The 14,563-nt window shown below is 43.0% G+C and overlaps 1 protein-coding gene across 1 annotated transcript in view; it reads right to left on the reverse strand.

The window, feature by feature from the left end:
• LOC126095171 (uncharacterized) overlaps positions 1-14,563 on the reverse strand; it is a 98,289-nt gene that overhangs the window by 32,696 nt on the left and 51,030 nt on the right. Inside the window, exons 4-5 of the mRNA XM_049909899.1 lie at positions 9,495-9,622; positions 1,232-1,407 (exon numbers count right to left, since the gene is read on the reverse strand). Of these exons, the coding sequence (XP_049765856.1) occupies positions 1,232-1,407; positions 9,495-9,622 (304 nt within the window). The remainder of the gene's footprint in view (positions 1-1,231; positions 1,408-9,494; positions 9,623-14,563) is intronic.

Below are 14,563 nucleotides of genomic sequence, written 5' to 3' on the forward strand. Positions count from 1 at the left end.
CTAATCTAATTACCTCAGCATCACCCGATTTAATTCGACTACATACCATGATCCTCGTTTTGCTTTTGTTGATGTTCATCTTATATCCTCCTTTCAAGACACTGTCCATTCCGTTCAACTGCTCTTCCAAGTCCTTTGCTGTCTCTGACAGAATTACAATGTCATCGGCCAACCTCAATGTTTTTATTTCTTCTCCATGGATTTTAATACCTACTCCGAACTTTTCTTTTATTTCCTTTACTGCTTGCTCAGTATACAGATTGAATAACATTGGGGATAGGCTACAACCCTGTCTCACTCCCTTCCCAACCACAGCTTCCCTCTCATGTCCCTCGACACTTATAACTACCATCTGGTTTCTGTACAAATTGTAAATAGCCTTTCGCTCCCTGTATTTTACCCCTGCCACGTTCACAATTTGAAAGAGAGTATTCCAGTCAACATTGTCAAAAGCTTTCTCTAAGTCAAAAAATGCTAGAAACGTAGGATTGCCTTTCCTTAATCTTTCTTCTCAGATAAGTCGTAGGGTCAGTATTGCCTCACGTGTATGTGGTATGAGCGACCATTTACAGAAGATGTTTGAAGTCATGACCAGTGGTAACTATGCAGTGCTGCAATCTTCTTATCATGTATTGAGTGATATTCCTTATCACTTCGGCACTTATCCAAGCACATGCTCTGACAATTCTCTCTCGTATATCATGCAAATAGTAAATATTCGCCGAATACGGCGTATCCATCTCACGTGCCATCGATATGTAAACACCATTCGACGTTTTCACAATACATCACTAATGGGATCGACATGACTAGTATCGTCGAATCAAGCGAATGTGAAAGATGTATTCCTTCGAAGAGTACGTCGATATGCTTCTCATTTACAGAGACTGCCAACTAAATTCAGTGAGATGTAGAGAGTTATTCGCTGAAAGATATCCCCAACGTACTCACCCTACACGTGTGTATGATAAATTGAGAACAACTGGATCAAAAATGGATCCGAGCACTATGGGACTTAACTTCTGAGAACGTCAGTACCCTAGAACTTACAACTACTTAAACCTAACTAACCTAAGGACATCACACACAACCATGCCCGAGGCAGGAATCGAACCTGCGACCGTAGCGGTCGCGCGGTTCCAGTCTGTAGCGCCTAGAACCGCTCGGCCACCCCGGCCGGCACAACACAACATTGAGTCTGACATAGGTTTCAATGTACAGTGGTTTATACCTTATTATATACTTCCCAGGAGACTTCTTGTCTTCTTCCACCTTGTAATTCGCTGTCTGCTCGCTGACGTATTGCATATCCTGTATCCAACCCCTTAATTTCGTGTGTAGCATGTCCCTCATATGCTCCACGTGATTAATCCAGGTACTGAGTAGCTCATCATTCGGGTCCGTTTTCTGAGAAACACAGAGAATAATTCAAATTACTGGCATAATATTCGCAACCAACAGCCAGTCTTAACTTACACTTATAGGTAGCTCTATTACGTAACATTGAAATTGTGGCCGGCATGTGGACTAACACTCAGTTTTCTACAGCCATTGCAACATGAATCCAAAATAAGTGTCTAGAGATGTCTTATTAAATACAGACAATTTTCAACCTATGACAACAGATAAGAGAGTTCCAATTATTTCTAGGTAGAAACAGTATGTGAAGATAACACGATCTACTCTTCTTTTTCTTTTTGCTGTGCTTTCTTTTTTCTTGTTTTCCACTTTACTTTCTTGATACATCGAAAGAGTTATTTCAGGATGAGTACTGTACATTTATTTTTTCCTACAGCTATGTTCCTGCTTGCATCATGTCATGACCATCACTAATCGCTGAGCTGATTCCTGAGCGTCGTGACCCGACTACCCAAACGTCTCCACCCTGGCCAGTAACCAGCTTCTCTCAGAACCTTCTGGGGAGGCAGACCAGAGATGCCCTTGATTTGATCTCTCCACCTTGTCGTTGCTCCTCCCTCTGGTCTTGTGCCCTAGACCTTTCATGATTATTTTCTCGAGACTTTCTCCATCTCTTCTCACAATTTGGCCATAGAACTGGAGAATTTTTTGGTTGACAAAAGAAAACGGTGCTTGGAAATACTGAGTTGGTCTATGATGTACTCATTTGTTCTTCTTTCGGTATGTTTTATGTGCAGCATCGTGCGCCAACACCAAAGCTCAAACGCTTCGATGCGCTGTTAGTCTCTCGCTTTAAGAGTGCGTGTCTCGCAACTAGGTGTGTTGATATTTTCAAAAATATCGGAATGCCGATATATTGATATTAAAAACATATCGTTACAGGCCACCGAGTTATCGAAAAATATGTCGATATATCGACGGAAAACGTGTATACGTACGGGCCTATAAATATATCTGGTGCACATTGTAAAAATACTGCAGGATTTAGATGTGTATATTTATTGATTTATTACACTCCTGGAAATGGAAAAAAGAACACATTGACACCGGTGTGTCAGACCCACCATACTTGCTCCGGACACTGCGAGAGGGCTGTACAAGCAATGATCACACGCACGGCACAGCGGACACACCAGGAACCACGGTGTGGACCGTCGAATGGCGCTAGCTGCGCAGCATTTGTGCACCGCCGCCGTCAGTGTCAGCCAGTTTGCCGTGGCATACGGAGCTCCATCGCAGTCTTTAACACTGGTAGCATGCCGCGACAGCGTGGACGTGAACCGTATGTGCAGTTGACGGACTTTGAGCGAGGGCGTATAGTGAGCATGCGGGAGGCCGGGTGGACGTACCGCCGAATTGCTCAACACGTGGGGCGTGAGGTCTCCACAGTACATCGATGTTGTCGCCAGTGGTCGGCGGAAGGTGCACGTGCCCGTCGACCTGGGACCGGACCGCAGCGACGCACGGATGCACGCCAAGACCGTAGGATCCTACGCAGTGCCGTAGGGGACCGCACCGCCACTTCCCAGCAAATTAGGGACACTGTTGCTCCTGGGGTATCGGCGAGGACCATTCGCAATCGTCTCCATAAAGCTGGGCTACGGTCCCGCACACCGTTAGGCCGTCTTCCGCTCACGCCCCAACATCGTGCAGCCCGCCTCCAGTGGTGTCGCGACAGGCGTGAATGGAGGGACGAATGGAGACGTGTCGTCTTCAGCGATGAGAGTCGCTTCTGCCTTGGTGCCAATGATGGTCGTATGCGTGTTTGGCGCCGTGCAGGTGAGCGCCACAATCAGGACTGCATACGACCGAGGCACACAGGGCCAACACCCGGCATCATGGTGTGGGGAGCGATCTCCTACACTGGCCGTACACCACTGGTGATCGTCGAGGGGACACTGAATAGTGCACGGTACATCCAAACCGTCATCGAACCCATCGTTCTACCATTCCTAGACCGGCAAGGGAACTTGCTGTTCCAACAGGACAATGCACGTCCGCATGTATCCCGTGCCACCCAACGTGCTCTAGAAGGTGTAAGTCAACTACCCTGGCCAGCAAGATCTCCGGATCTGTCCCCCATTGAGCATGTTTGGGACTGGATGAAGCGTCGTCTCACGCGGTCTGCACGTCCAGCACGAACGCTGGTCCAGCTGAGGCACCAGGTGGAAATGGCATGGCAAGCCGTTCCACAGGACTACATCCAGCATCTCTACGATCGTCTCCATGGGAGAATAGCAGCCTGCATTGCTGCGAAAGGTGGATATACACTGTACTAGTGCCGACATTGTGCATGCTCTGTTGCCTGTGTCTATGTGCCTGTGGTTCTGTCAGTGTGATCATGTGATGTATCTGACCCCAGGAATGTGTCAATAAAGTTTCCCCTTCCTGGGACAATGAATTCACGGTGTTCTTATTTCAATTTCCAGGAGTGTATTAGATATTCTGTACATCAAGCTAGCTGCCCACTTGTCACCCTTATAGCAAGAACTGAAAAGAAAACGATGCACGTTCACGCTTGGTGATAACCACTTTGCTAACTGTATGTAAGAGGCAAAATAAAAGGTGTCCGATGGCTCCGTCGTTAGGTTTCGTCGCATATCGGATTTGCCCAGAACACTCCTTGTCGACCTCCCTTTCTTTTTTTTTTCTTTTTCTTTTTCGCAAACACCAGCGCCCTAGCAGCCGTGGTGTCAAAATTGCGTGATGAAGTTAAACGTTGCAGTTTCTGTTGGTAGCGCCGAGCGCCGAATACGTCAGCATACCCCCCCCCCCCCCCTCCCACACGTCCCCACCCAATCGCGTCTTTTACATTATGGTTATCTCATTCAGAGACTTTTTTTTAATAATGCCGATGTGAAGAAATAGCACACAGCTGGTGTGCTATCTGTCAACATCGGAAATCTTGTTGTTTAATTGACACAACCATCACCTAGTGCATTCTGACTTCTTCTTTGTGCCACCTATACTTCCGTGAAGGGAGTCAAAGAGAAATACCAGACGTGATGGGAGCTCGAAAAGTAGTAAGACTCTTTCACATAGTGAAAGTAAAATTACGTTTTACTACAATTTCGAAACAACAGCTTCATACAGTACTGGCCATTAAAATTGCTACACCAGGAAGATACGTGCTACAGACGCGAAATTTAACCGACAGGAAGAAGATGCTGTGATATGCAAATTATTAGCTTTTCAGACCATTCGCACAAGGTTGGCAGCGGTGGCGACACCTACAACGTGCTGACATGAGGAAAGTTTCCAACCGATTTCTCACACACAAACAGCAGTTGACCGGCGCTGCCTGGTGAAACGTTGTCTTGATGCCTCATGTAAGGAGGAGAAATGCGTACCATCACGTTTCCGACTTTGATAAAGGTCGGATTGCAGCCTATCACGATTGCGGTTTATCGTATCGCGACATTGCTGGTCTCGTTGGTCAAGATCCAATGACTGTAAGCAGAATATGGAAACGGTGGGTTCAGGAGGGTAACACCGAACGCCATGCTGGATCCCAACGGCCTCGTATTACTAGCAGTCGAGATGACAGGCATCTTATCCGCATGGCTGTAACGCATCGTGCAGTCACGTCTCGACCCCTCAGTCAACAGATGGAGACGTTTGCAAGACAACAACCATCTGCACGAACAGTTCGACGTCGTTTTCAGCAGCATTGACTATCAGCTTGGAGACCATGGCTGCGGTTACCCTTGACGCTGCATCACAGAGAGGAGCGCCTGTGATGGTGTACTCAGCGACGAACCTGGGTACACGAATGGCAAAACGTCATTTTTTCCGATGAATCCAGGTTCTGTTTACAGCATCACGATGGTCGCATCCGTGTTTGGCGACATTGCGGTGAACGCACATTGGAAGCATGTATTCGTCATCGCCATACTGGTGTATCACCCGGCGTGATGGTATGGAGTTCCATTGGTTACACGTCTCGGTGACCACTTGTTCGTATTGACGGCACTTTGAACAGTGGGCGTTACATTTCAGATAATGTTACGACCTGTGGCTCTACTCTTCATTCGATCCCTGCGAAACCCTACATTTCAGCAGGATAATGCACGACCGCAAGTTGCAGGTCCTGTACGAGTCTTTCTGCATACAGAAAATGTTCGACTGCTGCCCTTGCCAGCACATTCTCCTGATGTCTCACCAATTGAAAACGTCTGGTCAATGGTGGCCGAGCAACTGGCTCGTCACAATATGCCACTCACTACTCGTGATGAACTGTGGTATCGTGTTGATGCTGCATGGGCAGCTGTACCTATACACGCCATTCAAGCTCTGTTTGACTCAATGCCCAGGCGTATGAAGGCCGTTATTACGGCCAGAGGTGGTTGTTCTGGGTACTGATTTCTCAGGATCTATGCAGCCAAACTGCGTGAAAATGTAATCACATGTCGTTTTTAGTATCATATATTTGTCCAATGAATACCCGCTTATCATCTGCATTTCTTCTTGGTGTAGCCATTTTAATGGCCAGTAGTGTATAGATAAAAATATCACCACTCCATATTGTCATAGCGATAACGATACAGCTGGGAAAGATATGTCACCGATATATATCGAAACATTTTGGGAGGTATATCGATATTTGGGCTTATCAATATTCTGCCAGCAACCCTACTCGCAACCATAAAACTGAAGGGAAAACAAGAGTGTTCCAACAAGTCGCAAGTTTGAGATATTCGTTATTGTTCTGTTCTGCGAAATCACGGTGATTTCCTTCATAGTCACTCGCTCTAGCGTGATATGTCTTCTCATCTCATCTTCACACCTTGCCGTGTCACAGATGTTTGACACAAGATAGATGAAAGACTTCCAGGTCCTTTAATCGACCTGTGAGCTGGACCTATACTCCTCGTTCACTTATTATGAATTTCGTCTTGTTGAGATTGAGGTCCAACCCATATGATAGACTAATGTCCGTTACTGTTGTTAACAGCTCAGCAACTTCATTTTCGCTGCTGTGTACAGGTACGGTGTCCACAGAAAATCGGAGCTTGTTAAAAATTCTACCAGCAATTGAGATGGCCAGCCATCAACATCATTCCTTATAAAATTTTCTGTATAAATATTGTACAGGTGGGGGCATAGAACTCAATCCTCTCTGACTCTTTTTGATACGCTGAAGAAATCAGATGTACCAGCACTTGTCTTCGAGTCTGCGAGGTGATTATTGTGTGAACTTCTGATCGGTACTGTCAAGTGCGGTGAGACACCAAACTCTGAAGTACCTGTCACAACTTTTCCCAGACAATGCAGTCAAAGACTTTCCTATAGTCACGGAAGCAGACAAGACAAGAACACAAAGGTTTCGCAATTCCTTGTTGTACGTTGAGGAACTGTTCACGAGTTCCTTTTCCTTGAATGTAACCTGTTTGTTCTGCGGATAAACGAGGCTGGATACATGGTTTCAAACATTGGATCGAGATGTAGTCGTCGTGAATGTAATTCCTATTTTCATTTTTTCTGGTGCTGTGTACTCGCACGTTTATTAACACGTTATTTAAAAATTTTCCCTTGAACAGAATAATGTGAGGTTGCAATTTGTGTTACAATATAAATCGATGTATTCGTAAAGTTTTGAAAGTGTAATTTTAAGCCAGATATGTTGAGCTTTAGAAACATACCAATAGATCGACAGAGATAAAACATCAACGAAGAGTCTGGACTGAGAACGAGAGTGTGTTTGTCGTGCTACGGGAATGAGGGTGTACTGCGTGCCGTGGTCGGTTTGAAACAGTTGTTTCCCTCAGTATTACGTGCACCGCGGAAGAGCAACTAATTAACATATGGGTCGCGTTGCTTCTTACATGGGAAACTCCCCATCGCATCCCCCCTCAGGTTTAGGGGTAAGGGGGCCCAGTGTACAGACTGTCAAAAGCTGAACATAGATCAAGCACGAAAACAGGAAGAAGGTGTACTGTACAGTGAAATAAAAAGCAAAATAGGAACAGCGAACGGTAGATTACCATTATTTGCACGAAGATTCTGATGTTGTAATCAGATTTTCAATATCTTTACTAACTTAAAGTTTGGTATCTGACGGTAAATTATACAAGTAACCCCCAGCAACGAATTTCCAAAATATAATCGCTTCATCCGATTTTGTCGAACGCCATGTCTTTAGAAAGCTATTAGTGTAAACCTAAATTTGTACGAATTACAGGCATGTAACGTAAATAGTACGTGAGTTATTGGAGGTCAAAGTGGCTGATTACTATCGATGGCGTCAGACCATAAGTACTCCACAATTACACGAAAGAATGGTTGCAGCGCGCTTATAAATATATTTATTCATCTATGTCTTTGTTAATATCCGACATATGCTATTCATAAAGAAACTGGTGAATTATTTACTGTGTTTTAGATAGCACAGAGACATTAGGCTTCGGGCCTACCTTTTGCTTCTTTTTCTTATATGTGTGTGTGGTCTTCAGTCCTAAGACTGGTTTGATGCAGCTCTCAATGCTACTCTATCCTGCTCAAGCCCCTTCATCTCCCAGTACCTACTGCAGCCTACATCCTTCTGAATCTGCTTAGTCTATTTATCTCTTGGTCTCCCTCAAAGATTTTTACCCTCCCCGCTGCCCTCCAGTACTAAATTGGTGATCCCTTGATGCCTCAGAACATGTCCTACCAACCGATCCCTTCTTCTTGTCAAGTTGTGCCACAAACTCCTCTTCTCTCCAATTCTATTCAATACCTCGTCGTCAGTTATGGGATCTACCCAGCTAATCTTAAGCATTCTTCTGTAGCACCACATTTCGAAAGCTTCTCTTCTCTTCTTGTCCGAACTATTTATCGTCCACGTTTCACTTCCATACATGGCTACACTCCATACAAATACTTTCAGGAAAGACTTCCTGACACTTAAATCTATACTCGATGTTAACAAATTTCTCTTCTTCAGAAACGCTTTCCTTGCCATTGCTATCTACATTTTATATCCTCTCTACTTCGACCATCATCAGTTATTTTGCTCCACAAATAGCAAAACTCATTTACTACATTAAGCGTCTCATTTTCTAATCTAATTCCCGTAGCACCACCCGATTTAATTCGACTACATTCCATGATCCTCGTTTTGCTTTTGTTGATGTTCATCTCATATCCTCCTTTCAAGACAGTGTCCTTTCCGTTCAGCTGCTCCTCTGGGTCCTTTGCTGTGTCTGGCAGAATTACAATGTCGTCGGCGAACCTCAAAGTTTTTATTTCTTTTCCATGGATTTTAATTCCTACTCTGCATTTTTCTTTTGTTTCCATTTCTGCTTGCTCAATAAACAGATTGAATAACTTCGGGGATAGGCTATAACCCTGTTTTACTCCCTTCCCAACCCCTGCTTCCGTTTCATGCCCCTCGACTCTTATAACTGTCATCTGCTTTCTGTACAAATTGTAAATAGCCTTTCGCTCCCTGTATTTTACCCCTGCCACGTTCACAATTTGAAAGAAAGTATTCCAGTCAACATTGTCAAAAGCTTTCTCTATGTCTACAAATGCAAGAAACGTAGGTTTGCCTTTGCTTAATCTATTTTCTAAGATAAGTCGTAGGGTCAGTATAGCCTCACGTGTTCCAACATTTCTATGGAATCCAAACTGATCTTCCCCGAGGTCGGCTTCTACCAGTTTTTCCGTTCGCCTGTAACAAATTCGTGTTAGGATCTTGCAGCCGTGGCTTATTAAACTGATATCAACACCTGCTTTCTTTGGGATTGGAATTAATATATTCTTCGTGAGGTCTGCACTAGTAATTCAATTTCTGACTCAGCAGACTGCTAACACATTACGAGGAAGACGAAAGGGTCGAATTTTTTCACCGTCCTTATCCGTTTTCAGCTTGCATTCTCTCTCTCTAACAACGCTACAAGTATCGTAGACTTACGGGAGAGTCAGAACTCTTACAGATGATTAACGTCACAATCGGACACGCAAAGATAACGATAGTGTGAATCAGACATAGGAAGCAGACTCTCAGAACTGACCACTTAACGCGCGGCTGTGTGTGTCATTTTCTCACCCATCTTACGTGTAACAAACTGAGTAAGGGAAACGTCACTTACCATGATCTCGAATGCGAACGGAACCAAAGCTGCTGATATATGCCTCACACCATGTGAGAGCAACTGGGCAACATTCCGTGAGTAGCTGGAGACATGTTCCAGGTAGGCGGGCACCTCGGCCTCCAGTTCTGGACAATACAGACGACATTCTAATGAACTACACAACTGACCAGATTTCTGTCAGAAACACAGCTTTCACTTCCTGGCTTCAACTGTTAATATGATACATATAGGCAAAGCTGCAGTCCAGGAAATATACATCAAATGTATTAAAAAAAACTTAGAATACTATAGCTCCATATTTAGCAATTATATACAACCACTCGCTCACAGAAAGATCCGTACCTAAAGACTGAAAAATTTCTCAAGTCACACCAATACCCAAAAAAGGATGTAGGAGTAATCGGCTGAATTACAGGCCCATATCACAAATGTCGATATGCAGTATGGTTTTGGAACGTACGCTGTATGCGAACATTGAGAAGTACCCCGAAGAAAACGATTTATTGACACATAGAACGGATTCAGAATATATCGTTCTTGTGAAACACAGCTAGCTCTTTATACCCATGAAGTAATGAGTGCTATCGACAGGGGATGTCAGACTGATTCCATATTTTTAGATTTCCAGAAGGCTTTCGATACCGTTCCTCTCAAGCGTCTTCTAACCAAACTGCGTGCCTACGGAGTGCGACTCGATTCGTGATTTCCTGTCAGAAAGGTCACAGTTCGTAGTTCTAGAAGGAAAGTCATCGAGAAAAACAGAAGTAATATCCGGCGTTCCACAAGGAAGTGTTATAGGCCCTCTATTGTCCCTGATCTAGATCAACGATATAGGAGACAATCTGAGTAGCCGTCTTAGATTGTTTGCAGGTGTTGCTGTCATTTACCGTCTTGTAAAGTCATCAGAAGACCAAAACGAATTGCAAAATTATTTAGATAAGAAATCTACATGGTGCGAAAAGTGGCAATTGAACCTGAAGTTATTCACATGAGTGCTAAAAGAAATCAGCTAAATTTCGATTACGCGATGTCACACAAATCTGAGGGCTGTAAATTCGACTAAATACTTAGGGGTTACAATTACAAATAAAATAAATTGGAACGATTACATAGATAATGTTGTGGATAGAAAAAACCAAAGACTGCGATTCTTTGGCAGAAGGAGCTACAGGTGTACTAAAGAGACTGCTTACACCACGCTTGTCCGCCCTATTCTGGAGTATTGCTGTGCAGTGTGGGATCCGCATCAGGTGGGACTGACGGATGACATCGAAAAAGTACAAAGAAGGGCAGTATTATCGTGAAATAGGGTAGATAGTGCAACAGACATGATTGGAGTGGCAATAATTAAAACAATCACCAGTTTTCTCCTCCGGTTGCGAAAACATTCTGTTGCCACCCACCTACATAGAGAGAAATGATTAACATGATAAAATAAGAGAAATCAGGGCTCGCACAGAAAAACTGAAGCGCTCGTTTTTCCCGCGTGCCGTTGGAGAGTGGAACGGTAGAGAGACAGTTTGAAGGTGGTTCACTCAACCCTCTTCCAGGCACTTTATTGTGAGTAGCAGAGTAATCACGCAGGAGTATATGTAGATGTCCACATTGTAGCGTTCCTTAAAAAGTGGTATAACATACTTGATGATTAAGTTGAATGAATGTCTGATCTGTGGAATGACTACTGAACTCGCATTGTCGTGTGGCGTGTTGTAAGTGCAAGTAGTGTTCTTAGTCTGTGTAATTGTTAGCAAAACTTAACACGAATCGGTTGGGTAATGCAACTCTCAATACCAATGAAGAAACAGTCACTGCAAAATACATTCACCCCCTTTACCACTGAATGCTGAAGCCCTGTTAAAAAACCAATAAGTTTGTTCCCTGTACACGTAACAATTAAATTAAATGGTCTTACGTCTAAAGCAGCAACGGTGGAACGCGTATATTCTGGTCTCTCATAAAAAAATACAAATACACTAACTACAGGCTCAGCAGAGTGCAATTCTGGCCATAATACTTGAAATGCACATGAAATTCATTTGGCTGATAAACGAGAACATTTAAGAAATTCCAAATTATTTGAGAAATATATAACCTGGACTGGGAGGCGTTGCTGATAATGATGCATTACTAGCACTCACTGTATACAGCAGAATTATGTTGCAAATTAAGTTTGCCTCTTCAAAAACATCTGGAAATTGAAGTTACATTACTCACAATTGATTCACAAACAATGAGATTTAAACATCAAGTATTATCTAACTTCACTAATCCAACGTAAATGCAAATCATCAAATTACACATAGCTCTGTTAATAAATCTTAAAAGCATTACAAAAATGAAATACCTAAGTAGACTTTCTGTGAAAACCGTTTACGTACATCGTGGGGTTACTCAACAATAACAAATTGTCAGCCAAGTCACCTATACTAACGCTCTGGCAAAAACAGAACATCGTAATTATTGAGAATTTTTACCTCGCATACATGAAGACTTCTGCTTCCATGTTCAACAATATCGACACACCTGCATTAATCTAACTCTTGATGACTTCACACAGCACACCACAGAAGCCGCCCACTCCACCGTCTTTCCCTCACACGCAGCTGCCTACAAGTGTGCGCACAGCTCTCTCCAACACTACATTCTCAGACCAGAAACAGTATCTCTGGCTCTACGGTCGCGCACAGTCATCAATCCACATTATCGAGCCTATCAGAGACATTCGTCGTTTATAGTATACTAGTTTCATTTTAATTTATTAATATTCTTATCTTATTCTGGTGCCACATACAAGTGAGCCCCAGTATACTCCTTTCAGCATTGTGTTCAATGTTAAAGACCAGATATTCATCATTTTGATTTACAGCTCCACGTATTGGCCGTGTTTGCAGTTAAAATTGTTGGAAGTGAGGTCCTTCAGTTATGCAAAACACCATTTTCTCTCAGTAGCCGCCGGCCGGAGTGGCCGAGCGGTTCTAGGCGCTACAGTCTGGAACCGCGCGAATGCTGCCGTCGCAAGTTCGAATCCTGCCTCGGGCATGGATGTGTGTGATGTCTTTAGGTTAGTTAGGTTTAAGTAGTTCTAAGTTCTAGGGGACTGATGACCTCAGAAGGTAACTCCCATAGTGCTGAGAGCCATTTGAACCATCTCAGTACCCAAACACGTTACGGGACCACTGTGCCACCATCAGTGGGTTTTAGTTTTTTTAATTCTTCAATGTGAACATTTTTGTTAAATGATTATAAAACTATGTGCATCTTTAGTTCAAACAACAGATCGGTTCATTTTTGTAAATACTCACACGCGCACACACGCACACACGCACACAGGCATACATCTACACACACACACACACACGCGCGCTAAAAAATGATACACTAAAATCTGCAAAGACGCACCATTTTCACACAAAATGAATACCATATAAAAGAAAACATACACAGCTAAGAAGTGCACAGAAAACAAACTCACAGACGCACAAGCACACACACAAAGATAAAAAGCAAACAAAATTTAAATTTGGCGCCGAACTCTCTGGTGAACAAATGAACAGTGACTGCGCTGGGACACACAACAAACCACAATCACACTGTGTTTTGCTGAAGTGAAGAGTGTTTTACTACGTTATTTATGGAAAATACTTGTTATAGTTACGTGTGCATCACAACACGTCAGCATGATGCGGAGAATTGAAGTGCTTCGCACACGCAAACGTAAGTAAAAACGAATATAGCGGCGGAAACAGTGCGACAAACTAAATTACGTTCTAGAAGATAGGTTAACTTCCAGCAGAAAACTTTCTCATTAACATAGTTTGGTTGCAGATTGCAAGCTACCTCTAGTAATTAACACACAATTGATCCAGAAAATTCATGCACACCAAACGTAAAGGTATTTACAAAAAGAAACGATATGTTGTTTGAACTAAAGATGCACATAATTTTATAATCATTTAACAAAAATGCTCACATTGCAGAATAAATAAAAACGAAAAGCCACTGATGATGGCACAGTGGTGCAGCAACGTGTTTGGATACTGAGAAAAAACGGTGTTTTGCATAACTGACGGACCACACATCCAAGAATTAAAGACGAGATTCAATCTTTAGAAAGAAGTGGAATGTATACTGCTTCATGTTACTTTTTTTTGTGACAATGTATATGAAGACCAATCAGAAAAGGACAGAACTGCTAGACTGACTTAACACGAAAACACATGGAGACTGAAAAAGAGAGATTCCAACTTTGGTGAACATACTCTGAATGAATATCGTTCTGGTGATATTGAAAGTTGTAGTATCATTGCCACATGTACTACTACGACGCCGTGCCAACGCAAGGTCGGCAGCCCCTCGTCTGCCGAGCACGGCGCACTCTGGCGAGCTGTGCAGCTCGGCGGAACTGGAGTGTGCCTCGTGCACTTCTTAGCTAGACTTCAACCTAGGCAGACGCACTTTCATAATCGGCCCTCAGCCACTTCTGTAATGTTTGCACTGATTCTCTGAGGAGGTCCCATCAGGCTTAGTCCCTGAGAACAGGTTGTATTAGTTCACGGTATTCCATGTTATAAGACTGTCAGATCATAGCCGCAGCTGCAGTCCTACAAACTACTTAAGATAAGTAATTTCATTGTACTACGTGTTTCCTGAATAGTAATCCTTCTCTCTAACAATATGCCGTACCGCATATTATTGCAGCCTGGACTCCTTCAGCTCCTATCAACTTTGGCCTCCTACTTATTTGCATTTAGTAACGAGCTGAAACCACCTGTAACAACACTAACGTTATACTATTGTATATGTAATAATTTTTTTTCTTCTGAATTTCGATAAATTAGTATAATCGATATTCTGGTTTCATTTCTTTTTTGTTTCATGACATTATGTTGAAAAAGCTATAAACAAATTTCGATGTAAATTTTAATATTTATGTCAAATTTCAAGTAATGTTGCAATCGAAGGGAAGTGTACCTAATGTTGAAACTATTGTAATATGTGAAAGTTGTATTTGTACGCCTGGTCCATATGTAGGCAATGTATTAGAATATGTGGAATGTAAAACCTTT

Source organism: Schistocerca cancellata, chromosome 8 (assembly GCF_023864275.1).
Source record: "Schistocerca cancellata isolate TAMUIC-IGC-003103 chromosome 8, iqSchCanc2.1, whole genome shotgun sequence".
NCBI classification, from domain to species: domain Eukaryota; kingdom Metazoa; phylum Arthropoda; class Insecta; order Orthoptera; family Acrididae; genus Schistocerca; species Schistocerca cancellata.